Source organism: Malania oleifera, chromosome 4 (genome assembly GCF_029873635.1).
Source record: "Malania oleifera isolate guangnan ecotype guangnan chromosome 4, ASM2987363v1, whole genome shotgun sequence".
Classification (NCBI taxonomy): Eukaryota; Viridiplantae; Streptophyta; class Magnoliopsida; order Santalales; family Ximeniaceae; genus Malania; species Malania oleifera.
In genome coordinates, this window is record NC_080420.1 from 94,180,894 (window position 1) to 94,206,539 (window position 25,646).

General features: G+C 35.5%; 1 protein-coding gene and 1 pseudogene across 2 annotated transcripts; one reads left to right on the plus strand and one right to left on the minus strand.

Moving 5' to 3' along the window:
• The first annotated feature begins 10,198 nt into the window (after positions 1-10,198).
• LOC131152736 (putative metallophosphoesterase At3g03305) lies at positions 10,199-17,286 on the plus strand. 2 transcript variants are annotated; one of them, XM_058104583.1, is made up of 5 exons: positions 10,199-10,691; positions 12,992-13,233; positions 14,301-15,863; positions 16,684-16,835; positions 16,920-17,286. In XM_058104583.1, the coding sequence occupies exons 1-4, from the start codon at positions 10,391-10,393 to the stop codon at positions 16,798-16,800; spliced, it is 2,223 nt and encodes a 740-aa protein (XP_057960566.1). In that variant the 5' UTR covers positions 10,199-10,390; the 3' UTR covers positions 16,801-16,835; positions 16,920-17,286. The 2 variants fall into 2 exon arrangements, with proteins under 2 accessions (XP_057960566.1, XP_057960565.1); XM_058104582.1 differs by having other exon boundaries at positions 14,301-17,286.
• A 6,093-nt stretch (positions 17,287-23,379) lies between these two features.
• LOC131153893 (uncharacterized) lies at positions 23,380-24,122 on the minus strand (annotated as a pseudogene).
• Between the last annotated feature and the right edge of the window lie 1,524 nt (positions 24,123-25,646).

The following is a 25,646-nucleotide window of genomic DNA, read 5'->3' on the forward strand; positions in this document are numbered from 1 at the left end:
TCATCCTATGATTTTGACCAACTATGTCATTTTCTATTTTATATATGTGTGAAGTCATTATTTCATTTTTGGTACCCATATTTTCTTGGGCCCGGAGGATTTTTCAAGGGAGGTTTCTTTTATTTTCCATACTTGTTTGGTTTTAACACCTTTCCTCTTAAACGGACATTCAAACTTTATATGCCCATTTTTCTTGCATTGATAACATATGGTGTTTGTGTAGCCATTAGAAGATGTGCAAGTATAGTCTTTGGATTCTTTCAAGAAATATCCCATGTAAGAATTCTTTTTCTTTTTATTTTCAATTCTATTGAAACAAATGCCTTCTTTATTTAAATAAATTCTTTGTAAGCCAATCATCTTATCAAGGTTTTCCTTTCCTTTTGTGAAGTTGTAAATAATTTTATCCTTATCTTTGATTTGATTCTTGAGATCATTTAACTTTATGTTTTTCTTGTTATCAACCTTCTTTAATGATTTCTCTAATTCTAGAGATAATTTTCTGATTCTATCCTCTAATTCAGAAATATACATATCTTTCTCATTTACGGTAGAGGATAAGGATCGAAGGTCTTCTATCATTTGGTCATTCTTGCTTTCTAGTTTCTCAATTTTCAAGTTGTTTTCTTTTTCAGTAAGATTTTTGGATTCTATTTCTTTCATTGCTGATTCATACTCATGTTCTAATTGCTTGAGTTTTGAGTCTTTATCTCTTTCAACATTCTTTAGGAATTCTAACTCTTTCATTAAACTTTCATTCTTATTCTTCAATGAGGTGTTTTGTTTATTTTCTTTTATCAGCATCTTATGTACTTTGAATAGATCATTTTGAAGTTCATCATAAGATGACATACTCTCATCACTTGATTCATCACTACAAGAATTATTTGAAGATTTAGTTGAGAAGCTTTCTTCGTTATCTCATGCCATAAAGCACGTGTAAGCAACCTCTTGGTCACTTATTTCATTCTCTGAACTACTTGTATTATCCCAAGTAGTGGCTTTCATGGCCTTCTTGTTTTTCTTTTTAGATTCTTTCTTTAATAGTGGGCATTCTAGTTTTAAATGTCCAGCTTTATTGCAATCATAGCATTTAGGAGTTTTATTCTTTGATTTCTTTTTGCTGATATCTTTTTCTTCTGATTCGGAGTCTTGATTTCTTCTTTTGAATTTGTTTCTTCTTCTTAGTATCCTTGCTAGCTTTATAGATATGAAGGCTTCTTCATCTTCATCCATTTCACTACTTAAGTTTTCTTTTAAGGCTTTAAAGGCTATTTTTTCTTGGGCTTTGGTTTTCCCGCTCTTTTCATTCATTGTCATTTTGTATGTGAGGAGAGAACCTATAAGCTCATCTAAAGATGTGTTTTTCAGATTTCTACCTTCCGTGATAGCAGTAGCCTTTGATTCCCACATGGAGGGAAAGCCTCTTAGAATTTTTCTCATCATCTCATAAGTAGTGTAAGTTTTTCCTAATGCATTGAAGGAATTGATTATGTGAATGAACTTAGTAAACATATTTGTAATTGATTCATCCGGGTTCATCTTAAAGGCTTTATACTCGCTTGTGAGCATATCAACCCTATTATCCCTAACATCCGTTGTTCTTTCATAAGTAACTTCTAGCTTATCCCATATTTCCTTAGCTGATTTACAAGCCATTACTCGATTAAATTCATTAGCATCCAAGGCACAATATAAAAATTTATAACACTTGAATTTGTTTGGAGCATTTTATGATCTTGATCGGTCATATCTTTCTTCTCTTTTGGGATTTGTTTTCCATTTACTATCTTAGTGAGAATTTGATCTCCATCTATAACAACTTCCCATACTTTCCAATTCATCATTTGGAGATAGATTTGCATTCTCTTTTCCCAAAACATGTAGTTCAAACTACAAAATATAGGAGGCCTAGTTAAAGATTGTCCCTCTCCAAAGGGAGCTATACCTAAGTTAGCCATTACGATCTTTTTATAACTTCTAGTTAAGAGTTGCTATAACCCCGCTCTGATACCAATTAGAATTTAAAAATTTTCCCATTGAACAGTGTTCAGATGTCTAAAGATTCGAGTTCAGTCATCTGAAGTTCCTGAAACCTTTTAAAAAATGAACTAGACACAGGGTCAGATGTCTGAAGTAGGGTTCAGACATCTGAGGTGCCAAGTTCAGATGTCTGAAGTGTCGAGTTCAGACCTCTGAACAGCTACTGCTTGCTTTATTTTTGTCCCAAAAAATCTTCAGACATTTGAGGTGTCGAGTTCAGATGTCTGAAGTGGTTCTGTGTGCTGTTCAGATAGCTGAAGTGCCTTCTGTGAACAGTATTCTAATGGTTGACAGCTGTGACCCTGCTTCAGTGTTTTGGCCATAACTTTTCTTGTATAACTCCAAATTAGGTATTCTTAATTTCAAAAGAAATCTAAGAGAAAATAATACAACTTTAATGTTGAACACGTTTTAAAATAAGGAGTTTTGTATGGAGAAAAATCCACCTCAATGTGGATGTATAAAAACTGACAGCATTTGGAAAAACTCTTTTTGGTTCTTTTTATTCCAAAATTGATTCTAACCTTGTTAAAATATTTTTTAACCTTATAAAAATATTTTCCAGGTATTTTAAAAGGTATCTAGGTCCGAGAAGTTAACCTAAGAGTTTCAAAATATTTCAAATAATATTTTAAACATTAAAGCACTTACATGAGACTTCTAAGACATTAACATTCTAGGTTCTTGAGTTTTCATGCTTTATCCTTGGATTGAGTCCATCTTTTCTTCAAGCTTCCATATTCTTTGAGCTTTCTCACTTTGCCTTTCTTTGGCTCTTTTGGTTTTAACATTCCTTGGCTTTCAACAACTCATTCATGTTCTCATAATTTTCAAGGTTTAATATATCATCTTTAAATCCATGTTTTGACTCATTTAAGCTTCATTAGATCCTTGTGAGCACTTTGACCTTGTTTTCTCATATATGAGCCATGAAATATCATTACTCACACAAATATATTAAATTTCACTTGTTTGTTAGCATCAAAATAAGATAACAAGATTTTAAACCTTATAAGGCCAACAACTCTAATAGCTTAAAATGTAGTCAAAGTCAACTCGGACCCAAAGGTACCAGGGATTTACCTATTTATACATACACGTCATCTAAGCAGTGAAACCATAACATACTTAACTTATATACAATACCAGAGATTCACTGTTCGACATATATACATATATACCCCAAAAATCCATCTTATCTCTGACATGATTACTTACCCTGCAACTGGGGTAATATCAACGAACTCTTCTATCATGGAGCTCACTCTACTCATCTGTCAGGATTTCCTAAAATATTTGTAATGTTGGGGTGAGACACCTCTCGATAAGGAAAATAGACTAATATCTGTGTGTGGCAACATGAGTTTTATGATATTGTAAACATATACTGTAAATAATATAACTGTAATATAAATATCTTAAGATGTAACTAATAACACATGGAAAACTATACTTTTAAACATAATCTTACTATATCATAATGAATTTTGGTATTATTTAATTCATCTATTAAAGTTGTATATTACTGATATATTATACCCTGGATGTATATCTGAATATCATAAGTTCACCCCCCCACAATTCGGGTTGTGTGGCCCGTAGGCTGGGGTTAACATTGGCTGGCCCACTAGGTTAAGTCAAACATGACATATCTACGCACGATTGCCCACCCATCCTGGCCTGCCCATCCTACTCTTCATCAAACCTTTAACGGCTCAGTACACAGAGGGTATCCTACTCACTGCCTACACTTCGAGGCTAATCGGCCTCCTACCCACACTTCCTAAATAGTGTAGTTGCATTGTTGGCTATACACCAATCTAGTCCACCCATCCTACTCTCCGTCAAACCTCTAACGGGTCGACATATAGTGGGTATCCTCTCTCCGAACTAGCTAGCTAGTTATGGTATCGTGCTCTTAACATTCGTAATCATCCGGGTTCTATTACTATGTAATACATTTCATATATATATATATATATTGTTGACTCTATGAGTTCAATCCGGTTTTGATAATGACAAGTCACTTGATATTTGATTTGTGCATTGAGATTGTGAACATTAACTATATTAAGCATGCACGGAAGGATAACAAGTCATGGAAGCCATGAAGAGTAAAATATACACGACTTGGCAGATCCATGGAACTCAAAGAGTACAAAAATGAACATGCAAGCAACAAGTTCAAGAGCGTCATGGGAATGAGTACTTAAAACTCATGTATTTACATTTTCATATGATTTAATTTGAGGCTCAAATCATAAACTAGAATGACTTTAGGACTCATGCATCTTATGAACATCATCAAGTGACATTCATGGACTTAGAAATATTTTCAAAACCCTGGAAAATACTTTTATAAAAGAGCCAAGAAAGAGAGCAAAGCAGAATTTAAACTAGAAAGAAAAAATTCAGGAAATGACCACTTCAGTAGCCTGAACTCAACCTCAGTCGCTTGAAAATTTTCTTTAAAAGCCTGAAGATTAAGTTCAGTCGCCTAAAGAATTAATGGTGAAACACATAACCTGACCGAGACACTTCGGTAGACTGAAGTCAACTTCAGTCGCATGAACTTGTCACTTTAGGAGCCTGAACCCTCAACTTCAGTCGCCTAACCCTGTATCCAGGTTAATTTTTCAAAACTTTAAGGAACTTCAGTCGCCTAGGATTTTAACCTTAGTCGCCTGAACTAGCGGGAAAACTTAAAAAAAAAAAAAAATTTTAATGAAAGAACTCGCGAGATATTTTTTGATCCAACGATTAATATTGATTCTAAGGGTAAGACACCTATATATTGAACATCTAAACCCTAGTGCAACAAGCCAAGATCAACAAGAAGAGAAGAGAACATATTATTGAAAGAGATTTGAGAAACGTAAGCCTATTGCTATATGATTGTTTGCACTCACACCTATATTCATCAAGCTTGGGCAAATCAACTCTTAAAAACAAAGGGATTTCATATACACATCTTGATCTCTATTTGGTATTGAGGTTTGGTAAATCATTCTACTTGTTAAGAGTTATTCTCATAGATTTTTGTCATCTAAATTGATGTGCTGATTGATATTCATTTTTCAAAAGAGTTTGGTATTGGAAAATCCATTTTTGAATACGTGTTAAGAGGTTGATCTTGAGTGTGCATGTACTAAATCATTTTTGATAAGATTACCACTTGAGAAAAGCTTTTTTTATTGGTTAAATAGTTTGATTCAAGTGAGTTTTCATTTAAGACTTAATATTTTTAATATTCCAAAATCTATTTGATTGAAAAATGTTGACCTGATTGGTCACACCCAGTTTTGATTATGACAAATACTCTTGGTTCTAATGGTTGTAGTGAGAATCGCATGCAGGCTCACCTTGTGCGCACTTCAGGACTAAAAGACTTATCATGATGGCGTGCGGTGTTCGTGCTGATGAATGAAGAATCTTGTGCTGCATTTGTATTTATTATTCAGTTTCTTCATTCTGGAATGTAATTTTATTATGGACTGTACACTCATATGGCTTGTAATAATTTGCATTATGCATGATAGGTAGGTATGCTCAAATTGACCTTAGTTGGACTTTAGGTACCTACACGGACCATAGAAAGACCTTAGGGAACACCGGTCGACCGACACCGGACCTTTTTGGTGTCCTCAAAATTGGACCCCAAGTGACCTTAGGACACACACATTTACACATTTGTTTGTTAGGCACTTGAATAGGGCTTGTATGTTTCGAAACGGGACCGAAATGCACACATGGTGCACTTTCGGTCGACCAGCCAAGTTAGTTCAAAAAGCCCTGGTCGACCAGAACCTCTTTGGTCAACATTTTGACCATCTGGTCGACCGAATCAGGTAGTTCAAAAAGCCCTGGTCGACCAGAACCTCTCTGGTCAACATTTTGACCATCTGGTCGACCGAATCAGGTAGTTCAAAAAGCCCTGGTCGACCAGAACCTCTCTGGTCAACATTTTGACCATCTGGTCGACCGAATCAGATAGTTCAAGAAGCCCTGGTCGACCGAAACCTCTCTGGTCAACATTTTGACCGTCTGGTCAACCGAACCAGGTAGTTCAAAAGGCCCTGGTCGACCGAAACCCCCTAGGGTCAAAAGTTTGACCATCTAGTCGACCGACCACTTTTGTACTACAACTACCTAGTCGATCGGAGGGTTCTTGGGAGAATTCCTAGTGGCTTGGTAGACCGAAACTCAAAAAATTGAGAAATCGCCCTCTCCTAGTCGACCGTGCCCTTAGTTCAATATTTTCTTGGTCGACCGAACCATTTGAGACTTGGTCGACCGGACCTCTCGGGTTGCCCTGATTTTTACCGTGGTCAAACATATTTTAAACAGGGTTAATTACTTTAAAATGATTTAAAACTTTCTTAATAATGCCCAATAGGTCCCCAACGGTCAAAAATACCTCCTTACCTATATATACCCATTCATTTATCATTATTAGCAAGGATTAGCAAACTTGATTAGGGCAAAACTCTCTCAACTCTCAAAACCCTATATTAGCCAAAAACTTCTTGCAAACACTCACATACTCTTCAATCTTTATTTCTCTAAGCATTGTGAGTATTTCTATAAGGCTATAGTGTGTAATCTCTCTAGCTAATACTCTCTTTTGGTATAAAGTTTGATTGATTTTATTTGAGAGTATAGCCTAAAGTTCTTCCACGGATTTCATTTGATAAATCTTGTGTGGGAAGACTTTGAGGGTTGTGGTTCTTACATTGTTGTTGCAACATACCTAAACCTAGATTTTGTGTGCAAAAATCCTTTTGTGAAAAGCTAATCTTTCAAACAACTCCATTGTGCTTTAGACATTGAAATATCGTATTGAGTTTGTTTGATCTATCTTGCTTAGCATATTTGAAACTCTGATCTGATTTTGTGATATTCGAATATTGTGTTTCAAATCTTGCTTAGATACACACTCTAGATCTTGATTGATTATCATACTTGATTGAGTGTTTAGCACACATTAGAGCACTGAGCATATCTACATATCATTCGTGCTTGCTTTATTGATTAAGCTGTATTGGTGCACACATTTGCTTTTCTAGAAGCATATTTCCGTGTACAAATTTTATACACATTTGTTGTATTTCCAAGCACGGGCCTGAAGAGGGAGACTAGCCCTGGAATAGTCCCGGATTGGCTTAGACTCGGTTAGGAAAGCTAGGTGGGTCGTCCTGTTAAGGCGTGTAGGTTGAGGTTAGCCCCGCTAATTGACCTGGTTAAGGTTGAGGTTAGCCCTGTGTTAATTTGACCTGGTTGTTTAGGTGCCGCTCCACCCTTTAAGTGAGCCTATAGTGGTAATTCTTGTGCTTGTTGGCCAAGGCGGGGATATAGGCAATTTGGCCGAACCTCGATAACATTTCTAGGTGTCGTCTCTTTTATTGCTTTATTGTGCATGCCTGGTTAAACGTTTATTGCAGTTTAAATTTCATTGTATATTTACATTGATTTATTTTACATGCACTAGATTGACCTTAAGGTTGTGTAATACTGTTATTAGTGGTTTGACTTAAGGCAATAAATTTTAAAATACCAATTCACCCCCCCCCCTTTTGGGATTGCACCAAATCTAACAAAAAGTCTAAAAGTTATATATATATATATATATATATATATATATATATATATATATATATTACATATAGAAACTGGTTTTGACAAGGTCATTACTTAAGAAAGTTGTTCTTTTGCCATTGATTAAATATTTATCATTCAAACGAGTCCTTAGTTAAAGACTTGATATTTTGAATACTTCAAAACCATTTGATTAAATATCCATAGAAGCTCATAACTATATATAGACTCTATTGAGGGATATTATGTTTGGAAAACCTTATATTTAGTGTTTTGATCTTTGGAATACATATCGTATATATATTTGCATATTACAAAGATCGGGTTGTGATTGAATATTTGAAAGAGAGCTTTTGATTTAGATCTTTACAATATTCAAAACAAACTTTTAACAAGATCATATTTGATATTTGAGCATCTTGTTTTCAAAGCTATTACTCATACAAACATTTTGGACGATTTGATAAAAGAGAAATTTTCTTAAGCATATATCATTCATTCAACGATTGTATCATTACATACATTCTGAGTTTCAAGTTTTGATCATATGATTATGTATTAGGAAATTTCATTGTACTTACTAGCTTTGTTGGAAGCAACTTTGAGTGTTTTATAGATTTCATTATATTCACGGTTTGGGTTGTGAACCGGGTTTGAGGACGTAGGTTGAGTTGGCTGAACCTCGTCAAATTGTGTTTGTCTTCTCTCTTCTCTTATCTATTTAATTTCCGCAGCGCACTTCATTACTTACATTACATGTATGTTTGTTGAATAATTTCATACGAACTTGATAAGTAATTGGTTAACTTTAGACATAGGGACTAAGTAATGAATAAGTTTCATAGAATTTTTTAAAATATCCAATTCACCCCCCTCTTAAGATTACACCTAAATCAACATATATATATTTCTATTCGTAAATAACATTTTCATATTTCTGAAATAAAATCTGGTTTTTACGTATTTCTGAATAAAAGCTGTCATTTCATAATTTATGAATAAATTATCATATTAAAACTGATCACGACATCTATGCCGGCTTATCATATCACGGCATCTATGCCGGCTATCATTACACGACATCTGCGCCAATTATCATTACTCGACATCTACGCCGGCTACCATATCATAATATACTATAAATATCTTAGCTTTTGAACTGTTTATGATCTTTCTAAAAATTATTGTAAAATTATACTTATTCTATGAAATATAATATATATTCTGACATACTTTTATTTACATTAAACTTATACTAATGCCACACGAGTGAGTTCTACTCCATATTATACTATAACATGCTATAAAATCTGTTCAATACTAGTATTCCCAAAAACTACATTATTTCATAAATAAATTTCTAAAAATACCTGACTTAATCTATTTCCTTACCTGTTTCCTGTTAAGTCTGCTGAAACTCTAAATCTATGTCCCACGGCATTCGAAGTTCAAAACTGTAAAATTCATATTTCCCAAATTTAATCAACTCAAACCCTAGTATATTTATCATTCAATATTTCCTAAGCTCTATATACTCCAAATTAACCATAAAACACTAAAATATCTCACTTATACTGGTTTTGGGATGGTATCCTAGAACCCCAAATTGAAAATCTACTCTAACTAGGTTGGAGAGAATCCTTTCTAGATCCCCATGGTGGTTTCTGATCGTTGATTTGGGCTAAAATGAGACCAGAATTGAAGAGAGAAGGAAAGGGGGTTCGTAGGGTTTTAGAGAGAGAGAGAGAGAGAGAGGGAGAGAGAGAGAGAGAGAGAGAGAGAGAGAGAGGGAATAGAAGCTCGTGGGACTTCCTTATAAGGCTCACTGTAGAGAAAATCGTTGACGATTTCCTACACTGTTCACAAAACTGTTGATGGTTTGAGCTTTAACCCGTCCCTTTTTACTGTTTTACCTGTTATCATCCCGCAGTAAAAAGAAAACTGTCAATGGTTTCCTTACTTCCTCGCGAAACTATCAATGGTTTGGGCTGTACCCAAACCATCTTCCTCTTTTCCTTATTTCTTTTATTTTATTATTGTATTTTTCGGGTCTCTATAATAACAATTGAAAAATAGTAGAAGTATTTTGTAATTGACTTTATTATTATTTTTAAAATTTGTGTATATTTTTCTTTTAATTATATTTAAATTTATATGATCATTTAATTTAATTTTTTATTTTAAAGTGTATAAAATGAATAATTTAATTCAAAAAAAATATTTCTGGATATTAAAATTTCTAACAATAGGTTGCCAAAATAATTGAAAACTATAAAATCTAGTTTTTAATTTTTTGACAAACAAATAAAAACTAATAATAGAAACAGAAAACTAACAATAGAAACAACATGCATTTTTATAATTTATTTTTACCGTAAATGAACAAAAACAGAAAATAGGAAACAACAAATAAGCCCTAAATCAACTTTTTAAATACAATTATTTGTATTAAGTATTTTTTAAAAATAAATATATTTTCTAAGACCTTTTTAAAATGTCTTAAAAAATAAATATTTATTTAAAAATTATTAAATGACGTAAGTGTCAATAAGCATGGTTTACACTTGCTGCAGATAGCTCCAAAGAGGATTGAGAACTGGGCGGCGAACGTCCATTCGTTCTCTCTTTCTCTCTCTCTGTTTCGCCGTCTCCTGGAAGGTGTCAACGCTCACCTTTCTACGCAATCTGTGAGCACATCAGAAGAGAGGAGAGGAGAAGAGCAAGGGAACGAAGCATTTTTCAGTTAGAACAAATGGGTCTTCTGCCCACCCTGATCCTGATGTGCTTCGCAGTTCCCTTCGCAGCTTCATCCGCTGAAGTCCACCACCATTCCCGCGCCACAACCGAGGACGCAGATTCAAAATCCCGCGGTGCAGGCAGGAGAGTCGTTGACGCCAAGGGCGGCCCAGAATCTGTGGTGTGGGTAGTCCAGCTCTCCGATCTCCATTTCAGTATGTTCCATCCTGACAGAGCACATGACTTCCGGAGCCTGATAGGCCCAGCTCTTTCCATGATCAATCCTTCCCTTGTTCTCATCACTGGCGATCTCACAGGTTTATGCCTCCCTTTGCCCCCCCACCTCTTTTTTCTCCTTTGTGGATTTTTTTTGTTGCCTTGAAATTGATTCTGTTTCATGTGCGTTGATAAATTTCCTGTGTGTGTGTGTGTGTGTTTTGTTAGACTTAGAAAATTACATGCATGAATAGTTAGCTAGTGAAACATTTTTTTTCATGATTTATGGTGAAACGAATAAAGGGTTTCTTTTCATCATTTCCATTTCTATCCAGAATTTTGTTGAATTCGTGATTGATTTAGAGTTGAAGCACAGAGTTGAGGCTTTCAGCTGCGAGTTGTTTTATGTTGTGCTGTGCTGATGAATTAGTGTTGTGCAGGAGATTTTAGAGCAATTTTTTGGAACATATTGTGTGGATATTTTGTGGGAGAAAAGAGTGCACTTAGTTATTTTTTTTCCCAGTTCAGTGTGGCAGAAGTACCAGAGATGATATTTGTTGGGTTATCCCACATCGGTTTTGGAAGGGGCGGATGGTTAGGGAAAGCCTCACCCCATGAGCTAGCTTTTGGGGTTGAGAAGGGCCTAGACCACCTAACAATATCAGCATTTGGTTGAAATTTCCCAAACCAAATCAACGCTTTCCATGTGAACCATATGCTATTAGTGTTTGCTTAGTAGCCTGACTTTGCTTATCAGGATGGGGCACAGATTTATGGATAATATTATTTTACCTTAACTCTATCTTTTGAGAGGCCTTGGAATTGGATTTTTGGACAAGATGTAATATAAAATTGTATTGAAATTTGTCTAAATCCACCCAAATCCAAATCCAAGGTCCAAATCCATGCTCCCAAATGCAGTGTAAGTGAATTTTCTTGTGGCATTTGGACTTTACTAGAAACTCAACATTCACTTGAACACCTGAATGTAGGAAAATAAGAAAAGGAGACAGATATTCTTTTGAACAAACAAGTAGAATTATGGAACAGGAAATTTAGAGCAAGAGATCCAATAGAGCAGCTGTTGATAGACTAATTTGTATGTTGATTTCACAGAAATTCCGGTTTCCTTCCCCATTTGGCTAGGTGATAGATTCATTAGCTGTTCTAAAAATCAAGAAGATTCGGAGGATGCATTTCCTCTATCTTGTTCTTATGGATGATAACTCAAAAAGGATGTTTGGTTCTAAAAAAGTGCAGTTTGCAAAATGTTTTGTCAAAGTCCACTAGCATTTGGGAAAAATCCTGAGTCAGGCTGCAACTATTCTAAATTGTCCTCAATTCTATGATTCTATCAAATACCGTTATTTGAAAATCAGTAAATGCTCTAAAAAATTGTTTAATGAGAGTCATAGTTACCAGATAATGATTACACCCTAACGAACCGCATATTGGTATGAACATTCCAAAACATGGTGCATTTTTGTTCCAAAATGCCAAATCTAACGATCCAAAGTCTTAGTTCAATATTTTTCACGTATCATAACTTTTTCTTAGGTAAATGTGGGGAATCATCACATTTAATTCTATTTCTGTCATTGTTAATCTAGTCTGCAGCAGAAAATCTCTTCTAGATGTATAAACAGCTCAACATCCTCTCCAAAAGATACAAATGCCATTACACTTTTTTCACCAATATATCTAATTAAATATAACCCTAATGTTCCACATTTTAGAGCACGTGCCATACTATGACCCCATTCCCATTCCCATTCCACAAACCAAAAATGTTCCGCGATCGAGGTAAGATTGGTCAGAGCATTCTTTACCTCATTTACTAACTTCCTAAGAGGATTTGAACTTTTCCATTAATTGATCTTTTTTTCTTTTTTGGAAATTATTTTCCTCGGATTGAGTATTACCAAAAGGATGGGTGAATTATTCTGGCTCACTATTTAATACTAATTAACTCTTAGAATTCTTAGTAATCCTTGGCATGGAATAAATACCTTAACTTGTCACTGTATTTGCCACTAAAGGTCTCAGACCTTATTCATGCTGGTTGATTTGTTTATTGACATCTTAGAAACTATTGATGTAGCAGATAATTACAGTCATGCGTAATTGCAAAGATAAATATGGCACCCATCTAGAAATTCAATGACTTGGCTAAGTGAATAAGTGGGCTACTAACTTTATGTATAGTTATGTATGTAATTTTCATCTAGTATTAATTAGTTTGCATTTTTAAGCATTGAATGTGCAACTTGTACAATGTTTTGAAATGCATAATCGGTAGAATGAGTGAATCGGTGGCTAATCTTATGTGATGATTTAGTTTTCATCATCTCTTACAAGTTTTTGTTTAGCTCTTTAATCTCTCTCTCTCTCTCTCTCACAGATGGGAAGAGCAAGGATTTGTTAATAATGAAACAAAATGAAGAGGAATGGGCAGAATACCAGAGCGTAATGGAAGATGTTGTAAAGAGGAGTGGGCTTGACAAGAGCATTTTCTATGATCTTAGAGGGAATCATGATAGTTTTGGTGTACCAGTTGTTGGCGATTCATTTGATTTCTTTTCAAAGTATAGCATCAATGGACAGTTAGGAAGGAGTAGAAATGTTAATAGTGTTACAGTACAGGTCAGTTTTACTCTTTAGGATGGATTTTTCAGTAAATTGCTACTAATTACCCATGTTTTTGGATTTGGAAAGGATTTTTCCCCCAAAATGTAACTTTCTTCAACTAGCCAAATAGATGTGAACTTTGGATAACTCAATCATTTAAAAAAAAAAAATTTATCCTCCTTGTTGCCAATTTTTTAGCCCATGCCTGTTGTTTGGAGCCACTTGGTGACCTTGCATTCTTGAGCATTGATACTCTTTCCAAGTTCTTATGTGGGTCAACCAATTCTTAGAAAAAAAAAAAAAAATCTTGTGCTTGGTTTTATGTATTTGTTGTTTTGTAAATTTTTTTATTTACAAATTTTCTACCTCGTACACAGTTAGCTAATTGAAAGAAATAAAAGAAACTCAATGGCATTGTTTTCACATTTTAAGGTTCTTAATGTGCTTATCTTTGTTTGTCTTCATATCAGTTGAATTCATTTCTGAAAATCATGGATGCGGAGTTCATCCTTGATTGTTTTTAAATATCTAGGTTATGTTTGGTTCATGGAACACCTATACCTTGGAACAAGATAGAATACAATGAGAAATTTGGGAATAGAAGTGATAGCTATTCCTTGTATATTTCTTATTATTTCATCCAACATGTAATAGAAAATGAATAGATATTCCCACGGTGAAATTTGGGAATTGTTTTTCCTTGTCTATTCCTTGTTATGAATTCATAAAAAAAGTCACTTTGTTATTTGCTTTATGGCAGCAGCATAATTTTTTGTATAACTAATTGTAACTAACCTAATACCTAATCTATTCCCAGGAATAGGCATTTTGTGAACCATACATAACTTTAATGTTCTGTGGTTATTTTATGGTATCGGTGTTTGTAACACCAAAGCATTGAATTTATGTTTTTTAGTTCGCTAAGTGTTAAAATGTTATCAGAAAATACTTTGTTCAAGCTATCTTTCTCGTATGCAGACCTGACTTTTCTTCTTGAGCCTTGAGCCCAAATGCTGACAACTTTTATAGATTATAGTTATATTCATTATTTCCTAATTGAGTACATTTATTCTATTATCCAGACTGGCAGCTGGAATTATCTCTTTGTTGGATTTGATAGTGCAATGTCCATTGGTCTAAGGGGCCCAACTAACCTTTTTGGGCATCCAACTGTTCAACTATTGACTGACATAGATTCTGAGCTCTCACAGTGGGATTCTCTGTCAACAAAACCAGTAACAAAAATTACGTTTGGACATTTTCCACTTTCTTTCTCAGCTGCATCCCCTTCTGCAATAAACCTGGAAGATATATTTCTCAAGCATTCTCTATCAGCTTATCTCTGTGGCCATCTTCATACAAGGTTTGGTAAAAATTTGAAGCGGCACCATCAGTCAGGTCATAATTTTCAGAAAAATCTCCAGCTAAACATCCACCAAATACCTTCAGAAAGCATTGCAAATTGTTTGGGCAGAGCCCCACCTCTTGAAGAATTCTGGGAGTGGGAGATGGGTGACTGGAGGAAGAGTAGAATGATGCGAATTTTGGCCATTGATAGAGGTCATGTTTCATTTGTTGACATTGACTTCAAGGCAGGTGCCAGAAAAACTATTATCCTGCCGACATTTCCTCTGGATTCCCGGTTCATGTTAACAGCATCATCACCTCATAAGTACAGTTGTGAAGTGAACCCTTCATCCAATGGGATGATTAGAGCTCTGGTGTTTTCAGTTTCGCCAATCGTTTTGGTTGTAGCTAGGATCTATGACTCTAGACCTGGAGATCTTAATATGGTCATGGAAACTCCTATGACCAAGCAGGAGGATAATTCCTCCAGGGGAGATCTTTATTCAGCACTATGGAATTTCAAAGCATTTGAAGATCCATCTCCTGATAGATATTGGCTGCAAATTGAAGCAGTTGACATCATGGGTAGATCAAGTTTGACTGAATTAAGGCCATTTTCAATAACTGGTCACAGTGCCCGGGTTTTATGGACATGGAAGGAGTTCTTTGTCATGGGCTGTCAATGGGATGCCTTGTATTATCCAATAATCTGGTTTTCTCTTTCTTTTTTATTCATCATTCTTTTTACTCCTAAAGCTCTTCTCATTTTTACAAATAGGCAGCACACTTACAAGAATTTCAGCAACAATAAAGGCCTCTTAAATGGTTTAGCATGGTTTTTAACAGAGCTCTGCAGTATACCCATAATATGGTTTGGTATGTTAGGGTATTTGTTTTACCTTGTGTTATTCCCCTGGTTTTTTGGGCAAGTTTTCACTGATGATGGTGGAAGGGGGTACATGACTTATAAAGGATGGGTACTAAAAACTTCAGATGAGAGAAAAAAACTAGAGTTTATTGGATCTCCAGACATAATGGTGGTGGTTATTCCGCATCTTTTATTTGTGGTTTTACCTGCAATTTTGGTCGCAGGGGGATTGTCTGCTGAAAGAGAGGTATATCGGATACATTTTCTAACTCTTTCCGGAAAAAAAGAAGATGACTATGGGTGGGAGAATAAAGGTTCTATGTCATATGACTACCAAGGAACTGGACGATTAAAACTCAATTTTCAAAAGCGATGGATTAGGAAATTTCTCTTGGTTGTCCTTTTAGCTATTTGTTGGCAGCATTTTAAGGTAAGACCTCACCTACTAATCCCTCGTTTAAGTGCAAGCATGAAGGAGCACTGCAGAGGCTTATTTATTATGTATGGGCAAAGCATGTACTGTATGCCACTCCCCATCCTTTTTAGAAAGTCTCCTAGGCTGAGATTGATTATGGAGATATATCCAATCTAGATTTGGCTCCTGTGTTGTTTAAATGTATGATGGGTACAGTCACTAGTTTATCAGTAATCACATTTGCCTGAGGGGCTGTGATCATTGCATTGATATGGTCAAGCAACCTCGATATTTGCATAGGGCATCTCACTTTCCATTACTTTTCTGTGTAAAATGTGATTGGCAGATGACTGGCGATCGTACTGTTCGCATAGATATGATTTAGAGGAGCACATTGCCCAAAACAAAGGAAGATTTGCAGGAGTGTGATTTGAGTTTCTAATTTTGACATTTACAAATTGTATAATGTATATTATAGCCTTGAAATTGATTAGTTCTAGATTCTTAGACCATTTGACATTTTTAGTTGACCATTCACATTAGAGATGATAATACCGCCTGTTGGCTTCAATTAGGATGTGGAAAGATTTGGCTTTTAGATCTGTTAATTAACCACATTGGTAATTGGCACAGTTCTTGTTGCCAATCTTAAATAGACATGGGAAAAAGCAACAACATTTTGCAAGTTGGGAACCAGCATTTTTAACCCAATATACAGCAAAGTTTCCTTTTCTCCTGTGGCTTTTGGCAAAAGCAAGCTGTGCAGAAAGAAATAATCACTCAATATGTTGCTATTGGTTCCCCCTTATATGCATCTCTTTTGTTTTCTTTTCAGAGTTGCAGAGCTCTTATGAAGGCTTACGCAATGAACCCAATTCTTCATTTTCCGGTTTATAGCCTCTCAATTCCATTGCTGTTGCTCTACGTCGTCTACAGAACCAGCAAGGTCTAATTAACGTAGACGAAGCAAGCACTCTTCTTCATCAGGTTATTTTGCACTACCAAAAGTGAGGCAACAATCCCTTTGTTGCGCTGAGAACAAATATTGGTTTTAATTCCTCATTGCTGCAGGATATATTTATGCCTTGGGCACTTCTATGCTAATCCTTGAAGTGGAGTTCAAATTATACTATAGGACCAGGATTTTGGAGATTGTGGCTTTAAGAAGAGGAAAGTGACGGAGAAGCTTCTTTTCTTGGAGAGAGAAGATGATTTCAACTTTTGTCATGACAAGTTGCTACTGCAGTTTTCTGTCCTAGCCAAACAGGAAACTCATGCTGACATTTATACATGATGTATGCCTTCCCCTTCTACAACTTGGTAAATTGTGATTTTATGAAGAAATTTTGCCCTATATATTAGAGTAAAGTTTATTAACACCTTTTACTCCACTCCAATTCCTACCATACAAAGGTAAATGACAAAAACTCTTTTGTCAGTGGTTTAGCTTGTGGACTTATTCTGGTTGAATTGACATATTTTTTTTGTCCTTTTATACATATGGTTATGTGTTTGTGATATTTTTACTTGACAAACATACAGTACAATGTAATTTTCAGGAAAAAAAAAAAGGTTGTGAATGGATTTGAGCATACGCATTAACATACTCATCATAGTGGAAATACTTGTGCGTTTCATCTTTTGCTCAAAGAAATGGATTGTGGCCACGTTGCCACTTGTCAAAATAAATAATTAAAACCCTCCAACTTCCCCTTCCCTTTCAAAAATAATAATAAGAATTTCATCCTCCTAAAATCCCTCCATTTCTTATTCTAAATTTAGTGTAAGAATTTTTAGGTTATCTACTATACATCATTCTCACTTTTTTGCTATTTTTCATTTTGGAAGAAGGTGGTGATTCGTAGGTGTTGTGAAATAAGAGTCTCATCCAACAATGTATAGCGGAATAATAACAATATTGTTGTAAAAGATTAAACATGCACTTACTACAATCTAAATGGTGAATATAGAATATATCCATAATCATAGTAATATAAAGAAAACAAAGATAAGAGCAATGACACTAGGAATTACGTAGTTCAACAAAGCTAACATCTACGGGAGCAATTGATAAGAGATTTCATTATGAAAATCAAAGATACACACTTAATGATCTTCTCTCCTTTTCTCACCCTTCTCTTCTTTTTTTTTTTGGGTCAAAATATGCCTAAAAGAGCATATATAACAAGCTCTCAGAGGTTTCCCTCCAATAACCCAACCATTCCAAAGTTCAAATTCAAAATTTGAATCTTTTCTCACAGCCTAGGTGCAATCGTCGATGAGAATAGGGGATTCGTTGACAAGTCAAAGAAGCTCTCTCGTCGACGAGTCTTTTGCTATGAGATTTTCATGTTCTCGATATCTACTCGTCGACAAGCACAGGGCACTCGTCAATGAGTCCTTGCTGCTTTGCACCAACATATGTTTTCCTCCCTTTGTTTATAAGTCCCCATGAAGTATAAGAGTCGCACCATAAACAATAGGATTTTTATTTTGGGAGGAATCTCAATGAGATAGAAATTAATGAGCTTTTTTTTTTTTTTTATACTATTTTTCTTGATTATTTTCGTGTTTATAGTTAAAAATGTGTTTGGAGTTTAGATTCTTTTGTAGACTTTTCATGCAAATCTTTCTTTTCCCATTTGATCAATCCCCTCAATGTATTAGTCCTTTTGCCTTTTATTCTGCAATCTAGACATTTAAAGTTCCTTAAAAATTCAAGGCTTTTTCTTGGCCTGTGTTGCTTGAGAAAATAAATACTAATTACTTGCTTCAAAAGAAAAGACTTGAAATTTGTGTTCTTTGTTTTATGAGTGAGAAATTTGCACTCACTTATTTCTACATTATCTCTTTACTTGGATTCTTTGCAATAATGTTTGCAATTCTTTGTAAAAATTGGGTGTCCTATCTGAAGGGACTTGCAAAATAGCCGTAAGATTCGGCTGTAGTGCATACAGATAACAAAAAAAAAAAATCTGATCATGCAAACCCTAATTACGTGATTAGGATTATACCTTCAAGATCTATCTAATTTGATCTTGAATCTGCAAGTACGAAAACGAGCTCTTGAAGATGACCATAAATCTTTTACTGTATTCCTTGAACACGCCAAACTCCTAAGAGAGTGGGCTCGTAAGCAGCTGTTAGAGTTTTCTTCTCTCACGAAAAATGTCTACCTCTGTGAGAGTTCACTCGTCTCATCCTAACTGCTGAATGAAGTGCATGTATATAGGCTACAGTAAGGACCTCTAGGCAAATATGACTAGAGCTTCCCACGTTATTAAGAATTTTTTAATCCGACCCAAATTCATCCTTAATTATGTTATTTATAATTCATACTACTAAAGAATTATAATTGCACTCCCTGTCATATTTGAAATTAAATTTCGAAGCTCCTATTATTAAATGTTTATATATCTCCCTACGTAGAGATTATAGATACCCGTCTATTAAATTAAATTACTGACAATTTAATTAATTGACATATTAATTCTCTGAGATCTTCCACTTAACTTATTTGATGTGTCTTGATGTGTTAGATTCAAAATCCACCTGTAGGGTTTGACACAATCAAAACTTATAAGATTCCTTAAGAGAGTATCATCAATCCCGATACCGGGATGTGGATTCCATCAATAATTAATGTTCACCATATACATAATGTCATCACCCATCTCACTGAATTTTTTTGACCCATAAAGAATCTCACACTTCTATGAATCAAAGAAATAAACACTATATGCACGTGTCCTATAATCATATAAGGATTAAGAGTATAAGCACTCATAATAACCATAAGGTATTAATTATTTTGTATAGTCAGTATAAAAACAATTACCCCCAGACGATCTTGTTCAATACCCACAAAGTGTACTAACACAAGGAGTTTGAATTGTACAATTCCCAATAGTCAAGACAGACCTATTAAAACTTTGTACTACAATCCTACCAATGGTGTATCCAATTTCATTTAAGACTGTGAACAACAAACTTATATTCTATAAGAACTGATGATCTAATCTTCTGTATATAAGTCGTACTCTACACACTAGATCACCTACTATATAGAATAAAAGACACACATGCATAATCATTAAATAAATAATGACAGGCAAACATTGCTCACAAAGATTCTTATTAAAATGGAATAATTGAAGTTATTAATAAATACTAAAATCGATTACATAAAGCATGTCTTTCAGTATAAATTCCTAACAATCTCCCACTTAGACTCAAAGTCATGCTGTCATACATCTCACTCTCATTCCCTCTACATGACTATCAAAAGTCCTAGATGGTAAGCTCTTTGTAAACGGGTCTGCCAGATTGCTTGCTGATGGAATCTTGGTCACCATCACATCACCTCTCTACACGATATTTCGTATCAAGTAATACTTATGCTCGATGTGTTTTGCCCTCTTATGGGTCCTGGGTTCCTTTGAGTTAGCAACCGCCTCGCTATTATCACAGTAAAGTGTAATAGGCGATTGTGCCGAAGGCACCACTCCTAGATTCGATAGAAAGTTCCTGAGTCAAACGGCCTCCTTCTCTGCCTCAGAGGCTGCCACATATTCAGCCTCCATAGTGGAATCAACAACACGTGATTGCTTGATACTCCTCCAACCAATGGCTCCACCTCTTAGGGTAAACACATTTACCGAGGTTGATTTTATGGAATCCTTATTTGATTGAAAATCTGAGCCTGCGTACCTAATGGGTACTAGACTATCTTCGTGATAAACCAACATATAATCCCTAGTCCTTTTCAAGTACTTAATTATATGTTTTACCACAGTCCAGTGTTCCTACCCTGGGTTAGACTAATATCTGCTAACCATGCCTACGGCAAAATAGATGTCAGGTCTAGTACAAAGCATAGCATACATGAGGCTTCCTACTGCTAATGCATAAGGAATTGCCTTCATGTTCTCTACCTTAATCGGTGTTTCAGGACACTGATCCTTTGATAGAGAGATTCCACGTCTAAAAGGGAGTAACCCATTCTTGGAATTATGCACACTAAAACAGACAAGAATCATATTGACATAAGTAGCTTGTGATAAGCCCAACATCCTTTACCTGTGATCTCGCAAAAGCTTGATCCCAAGGATGTGACTGGCTTCTCCCAAGTCCTTCATGTCGAACTGTTTGGATAACCATACCTTAATCGAAGATAATACCCCCACATCGTTTCTGATGAGTAAGATATCATCCACATATAGCACCAAGAATACCACCACGTTTATATCATGCTTTTTTGTATACACGTGACTCATCAGAGCATTGATCAAAACCATGAGATTTAATGACTTGATCAAAACGAATGTTCCAAGACCTAAATGTCTGCTTAAGTCCATAAATGGACTTCTTAAGTTTGCACAACATGTGCTATTGACTTACTACTGCAAAACCATCTGGTTGCCCCATATAGATGCACTCATCAAGACTTCCATTAAGGAAAGCTGTCTTGACATCCATTTGCCAAATTTCATAATCGAAATGAGCTACAATGTATAAGAGAATCCGGATAGACTTTAGCATGGCTACCAGCGAGAAAGTTTCCTCAAAGTTGATTCCCTCTTTCTGAGTAAACCCTTTTGCAAAAAACCTAGCCTTGAAGGTTTCCACCCTCCCGTTTGCTCCTCTATTCTTCTTATAGTTCCACTTGCATCTAATGGGTTTTATCTCTTCAGGTGGCTCTACAAGATCCTAGACTTTATTAGAGTACATGGACTCCATCTCTGATTTCATAACATTTTGCCAGAGTTCTGCATCTTTATCTTGAAGTGCTTCATAGTAGTTGCAGGGTTCAGTATCCAGTTCATCAGGGATCCTGTCATAAGGCTCTCCCAAGAACATATACTGATCAGGCTGGTGTATAACCCTCCCACTACGATGAGGCACATTTTTCTATGTTGATCCTGATCCTTGTGCACCATCATTTTGTCTTGGTTGTACAACCAGAGTATTGATGGTAGCTACACGTGATAGGTCAGACTCAGTTCGAGTTACAACATTCCTCCCACTACGACGCTGCAATGGGATGTCAATAACTCTGTCTTGCTCTGGTTCTTTTTGCACTATTGGTATAGCTGGTATATCTCCTCTCAACTTTTATACAATAATACTACTTCTGCGTTTGTGGTTCATTACATAGTCCTCTTTTAAGAATCGAGCATTGGTGCTAACAATGACCTTCTGATCCTTAGGACAATAAAATAAACCACCTTTAACTCCTCTAGGGTAGCCAACAAATAAACAGAAATTTGTCATTGATTTCAACTTATCTATTTTCCCTTTTAGCACATGTGCTGGACTATCCCATATCCAAACATGCCGAAGACTAGGTTTGTGCCCAGTCCACAATTCTTTGGGTGTAGTAGGTATTGACTTAGATGAAACTAAGTTCAGAATATAGGCTGTTGTTTCTAGTGTGTGCCCCCAAAACAAATTAGGGAAATCTAACTAAATCATTATAGATCTAACCATGTCCATAAGAGTCATAGTCCTTCTTTCTACTACACCATTCTGTTGTGACATACCAAGTGCAGACAACTGGGATTCAATTCCCTCCTCTGATAAGTAATCCATAAATTATCCTATGAGGTACTCGCCATCACGATTAGATCGTAGTGTCTTGATACATTTACCCTAATGCTTCTCCGTTTCTGTCTTAAATACCTTGAATTTCTCAAAGCATTCAGACTTACGACACATCAAATAAATATACCAATACCGCGAGTAATCATTAATGAAAGTAATGAAATACTCAAAGCCACCTCTAGGCTGGATACATGGGGCCACACAAATCAAAGTGAACCAGTTTTAATGCATCTTTTGCTCTAGAGCCCGTGGCCGAAAAGGACCGCTTGGTCATCTTACCTTCTAGGAAGGATTCACAGACTAGTAGTGCCTCCACATCTAATGAAACTAATGGTCCATTCTAAACCAGCCTTGAACTCCATCTCAGATTAATATAACCTAAGCGTAAGTGCCAAAGATAAGTTTGGTTCAATTTAGAAGGTTTCTTTCTATTACATGGTAGTTTATCGGTGTTATTCAATTCATTTACTTGAACTGTAGGAGAAACATGATTAATAATATAAAGACCATCCACCAATGTACTAGAACATTCAAAACATTTATTTAACTTAATAACAACTGAGTTATTAAAATAAACAAAATATGCGTGATCAACCAACTTGGAAACTAAGATCAAAATCCTTCTAATGGAAGGTACATAAAGAGAGTTTTTTAATATTAAAATCCTATCTCTACCAAAAGAAATGTGAATATCTCCTACTGCAACTACTGACACTCTCATGTCATCTCCCAGATATACGTAAATCTCCCTATCACTTAGCTGGCAGGTTTGTTGGAACCCCTGCAAAGAATGGCAAATATGATTAGTGGCTCATGTATCTACACACCAGGTACTGGTAGATATCACTGTTAAACATGTTTCGACTACTAACGAATGAGATATACCTTTGTTGTTCTGTTTGGTGAGATAAATTGGACATTGTGATTTCTAGTGCTCTGCCTGCTTGCAGTGAAAATACTTGCCCTTAGGCTTTTTCACTCCATCCTGCGACCCACATACTACTGGAGGAGCTCCCTGTGGTTTTTGAACCTTTTTCTGCTTCTTTCGGCCTTTTGGCCTAGAAGAAGAACCTTTCTCAGTCACAAGAGCAATAGCTGGCTTCCTGATGAGGTCGTCAACCGCTTGAAGCTCTTTAAGTAGTTCTACCAATGAGAAAGAGAACTTATTCATGTTGTAGTTCAGGAAAATTTTTTTGAAAGAGTTAGGCAGTGATTGGCCATCGATTTCAGCTCCAAGGATCTCTAACTCATTGAGAAGACCAATCATCTTCAGAACATGATCCCTTACTGGAGTCCCTTCTGCCATAGTAGTATTCTTAAGTTCCTTCATAGCAGTCTGCCTAGTAGCACGATTTTGATCCCCAAGCATTTCTTTAAGGTTTTGCATTATATCATAGGCAAAAGGCATAGATTGATGTTGATGTTGCAGAAATTCGACATAGATGCCAAAATGTAACACTGCGCCATCTCATCAGTCTTAATCAACTTCTGGTAAGCTTGGGTTTCCTCATCGGTTGCTCCTTCACTGGGTTTCCGTGGATATACCTCTACAAGGGCATACTTGTACTCCTCTGCAATCAGTACAATATCCAAGTTCCTTTTCCAGTCAATATAATTATGTCCGACTAGTTTGTTTTCTTTAAGAATAACAGCTAGGGGATTGAAAGTCATTTTAACCCTGAGAATTACATATTATAACAAAATATGATGAGTAATAATAAACTTTTAATTCAATTAAAAGAATATGGTTTCCTCTACCAATATTTTCTTTTAAAGAATCTATCAGCAACCTAACACATAGTGAGTAGTATACCTCAATGGGAGGTTGTCTACAATTCAATATTTGTGTAGATAGGTTAGGACCTATTAATTTTACTATCTAGGCAAGTAACTATGCCAAGGAAAATTAAACTGCTGACGTATCTTTGGTCCTATAAACAATAGTAGTGACTCAGATGGTTAGGATACTATTATTCATAGCTAAGTATATACCATCACATAATACTAGACTTATTGTCCCGTAGTGAATCCCTAGATGGAGAGGTGACCCAGTACTAACAATTACAAGAGTTTATACTTGGTGAGTTTGTAATTAATTCCATCCGATGGGAAGGAAGATACTAATATCATTACATAAAATTAATTACTTTACCTATAAACTAGCGATGGAGACCATGTGATTTATATGTAATAAATTCCCTCACCCACTTAGTTATTTAATTCACGAGGGATACAAACACGTGTTTAATATTACAATAAATTTAATATTCCAATATTGGTAACTTAAATGCACGAAACAAATAAAATTCCAAATTCCCTTAATATTTTTTTTATAAAAAAAATTGTATTATAACTTGGGGATTAATTTTATTCTCTAGTTGCACATGCATAAACCCACATTCAAATTTTAAATTTTACATGCTGATAACATAACACAAGAACAACAAACACTCCAAACAAGCATATATAAACAAGAAATATGATATAATAAATATTCCGACTATTATAGTCAAGCAGTTTGCATCATAACACTGTGAATCCTTGTTTGCCATTACGCAGTGCCAGGGTTCGGCGGGGCCCAGGGGCAGCGCCCCCGACGAGATTCAACCAATTGAAGAGACTTGCGGAATAGCCCTAAGATCTGGTTGTAGTGCATACGGATAAAAAAATAATAATCTGATCATCCAAACCCTAATTACGTGATTAGGATTATACCTGCGAGATCTGTCTAGTTTGATCCCTGAATCTGCAAGTACGAAATCGAGCTCTTGAAGATGACCAGGAATCTTCTACCATAATCCTTGAACACACCTTACTCTTGAGAGAGTGGGCTCGTAAGCAGCTGCTAGGGTTTTCTTCTCTCACGAAAAATGTCTGCCACTGTGAGAGTTCACTCATCTCACCCTAGCTGCTGAATGGAGCGCGTGTATATAGGCTACAGTAGGGACCTTTGGGCAAATATGACTAGGGCTTCTCACGTAATTAAGAATTCCTAATCTGACCCGAATTCATCCTTAATTACATAAATTATAATTCATACTACTAAAGAATTATAATTGCACTCCTTGTTATATTTGAAATTAAATTTCGAGCTCCTATTATTAAATGTTTATTTATCTAGAGATTACAGATACCCGTCTATTAAATAAAATTACTAACAATTTAATTAATTGACATATTAATTCCATGAGACCT